General features: G+C 31.2%; 1 protein-coding gene across 1 annotated transcript in view; it reads left to right on the top strand.

Annotated features, from left to right (window-relative positions):
• The window catches only part of LOC106462638 (carbohydrate sulfotransferase 11-like), a 17,367-nt gene extending 8,250 nt beyond the window's left edge, over window positions 1-9,117 (top strand). Inside the window, exons 2-4 of the mRNA XM_013922584.2 lie at window positions 5,307-5,347; window positions 5,664-5,831; window positions 7,939-9,117. Of these exons, the coding sequence (XP_013778038.1) occupies window positions 5,307-5,347; window positions 5,664-5,831; window positions 7,939-8,607 (878 nt within the window). The 3' untranslated portion in view covers window positions 8,608-9,117. The remainder of the gene's footprint in view (window positions 1-5,306; window positions 5,348-5,663; window positions 5,832-7,938) is intronic.
• Window positions 9,118-9,868: the final 751 nt, after the last annotated feature.

Here is a 9,868-nt window from a genome sequence, read left to right as displayed (position 1 = left end):
AAAGTAAACAAAAAAAGGAATAATATATCAACAATTAAAAAGTATTAGGGAGTTCAATTAATTTAGAAAATGAGATTAATTAGTTGTCTTTGTGATTATATGATTATTGGAAAAAACACTGCGCTTTTATTAGACTATTTTATGGAACTTTGTTAGAGAGAAACATATCCTGATCAAAGAACCTTTTATTAGTGTTTTTAGTTTTTATGAAGAAACTACAGATCTGTAAGCTGTAAAGTGTGTTTAGTGTCATTAATGAATTGGAAATCATTTATTTGTATTAAAACAATGTTTGAAGGACAACAAGAAACCCATTGGCCAATTGTGTCTGCCCTATTCACTTCATCAAATTCTATACTTAGCCCTAACTCATTAAGTACTTATCAAGCCTTCTCTTTAATTTTCCCAATCCTGTTGCATCTACCACATCTGAAGGCATTCTCTTCCAAATGCTGACCATCTTGTTTGAAAAACAAAATTGCCTAATTTTCAGATGACTTCTGTCTTTCTAAATCTTGTATCTCCAAGTCCTACTACTTTTACCAATAAACATGAAAAATCATAATGCATCAATCTTATCAATACCCTATATTAATTCTGAACACTTTAATCAAATCTTCACTAGCTTCTCTTTTCTCAAAAGAAAATAATTTTAAAGACCTTAAGTAATTATATGACAGACCCTTCATCCTGGTCACTATCCTTCGAATACTTTCCAAAACATGGTGCTCTTCTTAAAATGAGGAGCCAATGACCAAACAAAATACTCCAATTGAAGTTAACCTTCTTTGACTGGTATTTCTGTAGTTGAACAATGTGAAATCTTCTTTGATTTCCCACTGGCAGCAACACACAGTTTGGAAGATTTAAGAGCATGATTGCCAAAGTGTAAAGAACCTTCTCTTCCATAATACTGTTGAGTTGATTTCTACAAAGGAGGTAACTGTAGTTGAAGATAGCCCATATTCATTACCTTACACTTAGCGTAATTAGGTGCCATATATTTGAAAAATTATCTAAATCCCTTTGTAAGAACAACTGCATCCTCCTCATAGCTAAACACACCCAAAACTAATGTCATTGGCAAACTTGACCAATTTGTTGACCATTTCCTTATCAATATTGTTAATGTAATTTGTTTACTTGTATATCTTGTGGTGTTTAAGCAATAAAAGTAATACATCATTTAAATCACAATTATTTATTGTTGCAAAAGCAAAGATATTTTGCTACCTGTTTTGGTCACATTTATTCAGGCACAATTAGAGGGGAAAAATAGCAGAGTAGGAATCAAGAAGTAAGGAAAAGAAACCATTAAAAAAAAACTAACTTCAAAACTTAATCACAAAAAATAATGCATCATTTATAAAATCTAATTAATTATAACTTGCAACACTTCTAACCGAGATTTAAGCAGTTCTCTTTGCTTTAATACTTTATGATGATGATTAAAAATCAGTGTACACAGTGATATGCTAATTTACATATGGTCATATCACTATAACTATTGTGACTATAATCTGAGCCCCAATTGTGATTTTGCATTATGCATTAACGAACTGAAGACAAAGCTATGAGATGATAGAAAGAAAAGTATGTAATTATGAACATATTAACAGTTAGCAAGGTGGTATTCCTTCATTTTTTAATCTTTCAGTCTATCTTATACTACTGAAAGATTAATATATGCATGAATTAGGTCAAACTAAATACTTCATATAAAATGTTTAGGGTTAAGAATACTCACATTCTCTCCTGTAAAAACAGAAGAGAACATTTAAGACCTCTGCTCTTTCATAGAATTCAAGGTCTTTACTATGATACTTTATGGACACAATCTCTAATTTAATATTTTGTTTCCCTATTACATACTCAAAAAAAAAAAATTGCTATTAGTTTTAACATTATTGGCCAGCTGTTTCTCATAAACCCTTCTTGATTTCCTATTAATTTTTTTTTAAATCAAATCTGTGGCTTCCATACAGTCTTGTAGGTGTTCATTTTAAGCTATTTAAAACTTGTATGTTTTATTCCTGAATTAAAATCAACTTATTTTAAAACAATTCTAAAGTCTGTCCTACATCACATTTTAATGCTATTCATTAAGGAAAATTTATTCTTATCGTCCCAAACTAAGCTTTCTGAAAATTTCTTTTTATTTAACATATAATTAAGTATCAAACCTAAATTTGTAGTGACCACTCTTCCTCAAATTTTCCCCCTACTTTATCATGCATATACAACATAGTGATAAATATCTAACTTGTTATATTTTATGGTAGGCTAAATCAAATATCCCTTTATAAATAAAACTGCAATATATTGTCTACTAACAAGTTGCTATGTTCTTGTTTGAGGGTCTTTTCCTGTAGCATCATAGTTTTCAGTAATTATGAATATTCTATAAAGCTTTTATTACCCTTTATAATGGAGCTCGATTTTTAGGGAAATTCCCAGGTTGTTTGAAGGACAACCTGACTTGTAACAAAGATTGTCCGGATGGCTGTACTGGTTGTCTGAAAAAAAAAAAAATAGATCCTCAAAAAAGATCCAATTATGAGAATATTGATATACAAAGACCCATTTACAAGAATTTTTACGTTTTTTCACCTTATGCATTTCCAAAAAGTACAATTAATGCTTAGTTGGCAATTTTGCATCTTTCTTCAACTGGATGTGTTTACTCCTCCCACGAAGTTTTGTTAAATTTGAAAAAAAAATAAGCTAATGTTACATAGTATCTTATGGAAACAAATAGCCAATGACCTGTAAAACTTTTAAACAGCATAGAAATTTTGGCCAATCACGTTGAATGTTTTAATTTTAACCAGTTTAGCCTGATGCCAAGTACAGTAAAGTACAACCTGTATTAAGACTTGCATCAGAACTCTCACACATACTGCTATACCATAATACGTACACAATGCCTGAGTGCTATACATCTATAAAGATACTTGTATTGACCTGAAGAGAGGCAAATCTAGCTTTACTTAGTTATTGTTATTCTGTTTTGTTCAGATCAAACTTTCATAAAATTTTGTTTGTAGTTGTCATTATTATGCTCTAGTAAAATTTAATGAAAGTACAACATTTCACCAGGATAACCTGGCATCATCAGGTACATTAACTACAATGAATGAATTGAAACTACAAGTTTTATATATATTTGTAATTTCAATTCATTCATTGTAGTTGATGTACCTGATGATGCCAGGTTAACCTGATGAAACGATGTACTTTCATTAAATTTTACTCTGTTTATCCGAATTATCAAGTTTACTTTTAATTACGACAGAGTACTTCCTTTTATCGTATTATTATGCTCTGTTTAATTCATGGATTTTCCCACTTTTCTCATGGCAGATAAATTTCCATATTTCCTAGACTCCATTGGTTGTATCTGTATAGGCCTATTTGTGCATAATAAAAAGGGAGTCAATGTTTCAACTGTAATGATTAATGATAACTTCTGAGTTTGATGTTGTAAATTTGATAATTTTATTACCTACCACTATTCATGCTCAGTTGAACTCCATACACAATTTATGTGAATAAAGCAGCACAGAGGTGCATCTTGTCCATGATAGAAAGTTTAGTGACTAAACAGCATTATTAGTCAATCACAAAAGCAAACATTTCCTGATGTTTTCAGCCCCTTTTGGTGGATTATACCAACATTTATCTTGTAAAAAGTACAAACGTTTTTTAAACAAAGAAATAGACCAAAAGATATTTTTTTGTGTGTGTGTGGGAGGGGGGGGGTTCAGATTTTCAAGTTTGTAGTTGAAAATATACTTTTGATTTTGGTCGAGGATTAGTCAACATTACGTGAGTAGTGTGGGCATGGATAAATGTACAATAGACTGCGATGCTGTTTTGTGTAAAGGTCTATTTCAGGGTGTAGGTATCCAAGGAAGTTTTTAGTTGTCATAGACAATCATTAAAAAAATTGAGCCATGCTTTTCAATCAGATTACTTACTAAAATGCTGTTAATATATAAGCACAAGTCTGTATGTCTCCTTCTTTCTCTCTGGGTCTGTTTCTTATGCATGACCACATCTTTAAAGCTACAAACTCCATACTATAATACAACTTTGTGCAAGAAGTAATGTGGGCTATGTAGCTGTGGTGTTAGAGGCCAAAGTGATCAGTATAGCAATTTTTGGCAAACAGAATGACCAATTGGTCTCAAATAGAAAAGGACTGATTTTTTTTGTGATGTGTGATCATCAGGGCTATTATTCTTCTCTGTGTGAGGACTTATCCTAATCATTATATCCATGATCAATTATGTGTTGAAATGATTTAAAACTTCATGGAGCCTTCATCTGTGCTCTTTTCCTTCCCCTCTCTTCCTTCTACACATACATGCTTACTCTCTAACTCCCCTTAACTGAAAAAGGCTGGTGCTTTTCCTCGAACATGTGCACACACACACACTTCTTCAACTAAATAGGCTTGCTTCAGCCATATCTTTTGCTTTGCTTGCGTGTACTCAAAAGAATCGGTTATATGGTAACTTTACAAAAACACTTGGTATCGACAAACTTTCATTTATGTTTTGTTGCAACAATAAGGGATTAAATCACTTCATTAAATGGAATGATAATAAAGTCAGAATATGCTGCAAACAATACTTGATTTTGCACAGCAGAAATTGGGACACCAAAAGTTGGGAATTTTGTTTTCAAAACTTGACATGTCATGGAAAGCACATACAGGAGCAATGGACACGTTTTTTTTTTTTATTATTATAATAGCTTTAGCAAATTTTATTGTTTTGGACATTGTTATTGTTATTGATTTTTTTTTTTCCAAAACAAATCACGATTAATGTGCTTGACTTAACCAAAACAACTCGGGATATTTAAAGCCATTTTCATCTGAGCAGAGCAGTGCCGGGATACTCTGCTTGTTAGGTGCAATTTAGAGGAAATGTTGAAATATGAGTGTTTTATATGTGCAGGTATGGCTAATTTATACTGATATTGGATAGAGCTGGGTGATTAGGGGAATTGGATAGTTAACTTGTCATTGGACTAATTAACCGATTACATTCAGTTTATCAGTTATTCTTACCTGAGACTTAGATAGTTGGAATAATCAAATATGGTTATAATTGAAAATACTAATTTTGATTAGTTGATTATTTTCCTGAATCGTAGCACTAATCAATTAAGCTGAACAACTTAATGAAACTCTTCTATGTAATTAATGCTCATAGGTAATTTGATACATAGATTAAGATCTAGTATTGAACTTAGGACAGAATTGCACTTAATTTCTGTATTTTTTTTTGTCACAGAACATGGTAGAAGGAAAAAACTACGCTTCTTTCAAGAAGAGGTAAGTTATTATAGAATAATTTGTCGTGAAACTTCTATAAAGTTTCATTTATACAAACTTTTTTTTTTTCTGATACTATATATATTTTTCCACTTAGTAACTGAGAATTATAATCCAAGTAATCATTTCCTTTAAATCATAATGTAACTTGTTATGAGGTAGAAGAACTTTATTGAATGTGTAAATGTGTAAAGCAAAAATGTGGTGGAATTAATTTAAGCAGATTTTGTACTTTTAGTTATATAGTACTGCATAGTATCCTTTTATCTTTATTTATTTACCTATAAATTTGTTTCTCATTTCTTCAAACACACAGATTCTTCCAAAAGTTGAGCAGGAACAAATTCAAAGACAACAGAACTTGATACAAATCTGCCAAAAGATGGGCTATAATGATACATCTCTGGAGAACATTAATCAGGATCAGCTTAGTCATCTGATAGTAGATGAAAACTATAAACTAATTTACTGCTATGTTCCAAAGGTAAAATTTCAAATTTCCTTGGTAGTCTCAAAGCTTTTAATTGAAACAAAAAAGGGGGGGGGAGTGGTTTAAGGCTTTAAATGAAATTATAGAATAGTCTAACAACTAGTCAGTAAGGAGTGGCTCAAGCCTTTAACTGAAGCTGTAGAACAGTTAACTTACAGATCATTAGAGACATAATTAACTGAAGCTAATGGACAGTAACAAGCAATCAGTAGGAAGTTGATTAAGGCCTTAACAGAAGCTGTATAACAGTTCAATAGCTACCCAGTAGGGAGTGGATTAAGTTTTTAATTGAAGTTGTAGAACAATTTAATAACTAGTCAGTATGAAGCATATTGAGCCTTTGATTGAAGCTATAGAGCAGTGGAATAACTAGGCAATAGGGAGTAGTTCAGACATTTAACTGAAGCTGTAGAATATATATATATTAAGTCAAGTAGATCAAGGCTGAAGCTGAAGAATAATTTAATGTTAGCCAGTAGGGATCAGATCATTACTTTAACTAAAGCTATAGATGAGTTTAATAATAACTAATTAAGCATTTAACAGGAGCTGCAAAGCAATTTAATAACTATTCAGTAGATAATAGATCAACATTTAACAGCAGCTGTAGAAAAATTCAGTAACTAGTCAGTAGGGAGTGGATAAAGCATTTAACGGAAGTTGTAGAACAGTTTAATAACTAGTCATTATGGAGTGGATAAAGCATTTAACGGAAGTTGTAGAACAGTTTTATAACTAGTCAGTATGGAGTGGATAAAGCATTTAATGGAAGTTGTAGAACAGTTTTATAACTAGTCAGTATGGAGTGGATAAAGCATTTAATGGAAGTTGTAGAACAGTTTAATAACTAGTCAGTAGGGAGTGGATAAAGCATTTAATGGAAGTTGTAGAACAGTTTAATAACTAGTCAGTATGGAGTGGATAAAGCATTTAACGGAAGTTGTAGAACAGTTTTATAACTAGTCAGTATGGAGTGGATAAAGCATTTAACGGAAGTTGTAGAACAGTTTAATAACTAGTCATTATGGAGTGGATAAAGCATTTAATGGAAGTTGTAGAACAGTTTAATAACTAGTCAGTAGGGAGTGGATAAAGCATTTAATGGAAGTTGTAGAACAGTTTTATAACTAGTCAGTATGGAGTGGATAAAGCATCTAACAGAAGCTGTAGAACAGTTTAATTAGTCAGTAGGGAGTGGATCAAGCTTTTAATTGAAGCAGTTGGAAAGTTTATTAATCTGTAAGCAAAACATTGATTGAGTCTTCTGTTGAAGCACTTTAAATGCTTAACAATTTATCAGTAGGAAGTACCAAGCCTTTGATTGAAGTTGTTGAACTGTTTAATAACTTATCATTAGGAAATTGATTAGTTTTTTTAATGAAGCTGTGGAACAGTTAAACAGCTAAGTTGATGATGAAGAACCTACTTTGAGACTGATAAAGTTTGGAGATGGCTTGAATAGGTATGAAAGAAAACTTCACTGCAAGTGTAAGATAGTAACGAATGTAAAACGTTTGGTACCACATCATGAAACTTTATCAAAACAGTGTACATTTGTTAGTACATTAAACTTGTAATGAAGTTTTCTTTGTTACCCATTCAAGCCATCTCCAAAGTTTTTCTTAAATAAATTATTAATCTTTAAGTCGATCAATCCTCTAGTTGGAGCAACTGAACTACTGTTCAGTAGAGAGAGGCTTAAACACTTAGATTGAATCTTTAAGAAATATATTAAACTACAGAACACTTTTCATTCCCTGAAATTCAAATCAATATCTTGTTTTTACTTAATGAAATAATTGTATTTATATTGAGTCCAGCTAGCAAGATGAACAGTATTTTCACCTTTTTTTTAGAAAACTATAGCTGGTGTTTTCAGTGTAAATTCTTTTTATTTAGAATGAACCTACTTCAGAGTGGAAAATCAACCTTGAATGTAAAGGTGTAATAATATCACTTACGGTTAATGTGAATCAAATTCCATAATTAGAAAACAGGTTAACTAAAATGAGATGATAACCATGATGTATGTTTTTTATTATTATACTCAATTGAGTGTTTGATACTATACATGTTCTGATGTACTGCTTCTGACTTGCAGGTTGCTTGTACTAACTGGAAAAGGGTATTGATGGTATTGAAGGGTAACAAGGTAAAGAAACCATTAGACATTTTAGGAAATGAAACTCATGCTCATACTTTCAAGACTCTTAACAAGGTATCTATACAAGAAGCTCGGAACATGTTAAAAACATACTTGAAATTCTTGTTTGCAAGACATCCTTATGAGAGGCTATTATCAGCCTACAGAAACAAGTTTGAAAATCGTTACAGTGATTACTTCACTAGTCGCTTTGGCCGCAAAATAATCCAAAGGTATCGAACTAATGCCTCTCAAGTGTCTCTAGAAAAGGGTCATGATGTAACATTTGCAGAATTTGTGCAGTATATTTCTGAATTAGATCCAGCCCAGAAATCAACCTTTAATGAGCACTGGAGACCTATTTTTGACCTGTGTCTGCCATGTTCTTTGAATTACAAAGTCATAGGCAAATATGAAACTTTAGAAGATGATTCAGATTACGTGCTTTGGAGGGCTGGTTTGTTACAGAAGGTTAATTTCCCTGAAAGAGAGCAAAGCTATAAGATGGAGCCAACAGCCGTGCTACTGAAGAAATACTTTAACCAAATTTCTCAGGATGTAAAAGATAAATTATATACTATCTACCAAGAAGATTTTACTATCTTTGGTTATAAAAATCCCTTTTAGAAATTTTAAAACTCAATATTTATGATCTCCGACTTTGACTAATTATGACAGTGTTTTAAAACTTTTCCAGATATGTTTAACACTTTTCCCTTACCTTGGAAACTTATAGTAGGAATTTATAACAACTTATTAGAAGATATAAAATTGGTTTATGATTATTCATTATGCACGAGCTAAATGTTAAAAAAGTAGAGGGTTGTATTTTAAATTTTTTTTTTCTGAGAAACATATTATGGGTTGGTTACTTGAATAAACTATAATACAACGAGAACACACCATAATAAGGCCTGTGGAAGGTATATTTTTTGTTACCTAGAATGGTAATATGGCTAAGTGTACAGAAGATGATTGTCTATTACCATTATGTACTCTATACATGTTAACTGTTTTAATATGGTCATTTTATTTTGACATTAGTTAGTTCAAAGGTTAATAAAGTTCTGAAATATAACTAAATATTTTAGAAACTTGTGTTATTTATGTTTTAGTAATGTTTATATGTAGTTGAAACTTATTTTTTATTTAAAAATGTAAATTCTACCATGAGTGTGTTATATCTTTTTATAAAACTAAAATATCGTGCATTACAAGATTTTACGCCAATATTACTGAAGCAATAAGTCTAAACATGCCTGATGTACTTTCAAAGCCAAGAAAGATTTAAACAACTATGTCACTATTGCATGTAACTTCCCTAATTGCATACATTGTAAAAATGGAAAATTACCACTTCTGACTGATATAAGTTATTTTATATTAAAAACCATTTATAACCTTAAGTGTGGTGAATGATTGGTATAGAAATTCTGCATTTGCAAGCATATCATGTTTGCAAATGATGGTTTATTGTCTTACGATACCTGAACATTTTTTATCTTTAAGCAATGCTAGACAATCCGTGACCCGTTGGGTCACCCACTATTCAATGGTTATGAAGAATTCAAGCTAATTTCAATCTTGCACTCAAATGAAGGTTTATTTTGAGATAATTTAATTAAATATTTCAATCCAATCGTGTTATTCATAATTCAAGAAAAGATATTTGGTTGTTGATTGGGAGTAAAAGTAAAGACCATTTCATTTTTCAAAAAAGTGAAGTCAGAGTTTCCAGGTATTGTGATGAATTAGTTCATTATGTTGTGGTCTGTCCTCTTAAACCTTCTACAAATAAGAAACAGTAACACTTTATTTTTCTTCAAATTACCTACCATAACCAAGGCACATTATTGAGAAATTCTTCAAGATCTTTTTGTCATCATAC

Source organism: Limulus polyphemus, unplaced genomic scaffold (genome assembly GCF_000517525.1).
Source record: "Limulus polyphemus unplaced genomic scaffold, Limulus_polyphemus-2.1.2 Scaffold47, whole genome shotgun sequence".
Classification (NCBI taxonomy): Eukaryota; Metazoa; Arthropoda; class Merostomata; order Xiphosura; family Limulidae; genus Limulus; species Limulus polyphemus.
This window is presented reverse-complemented; position numbering and strand designations above follow the sequence as displayed.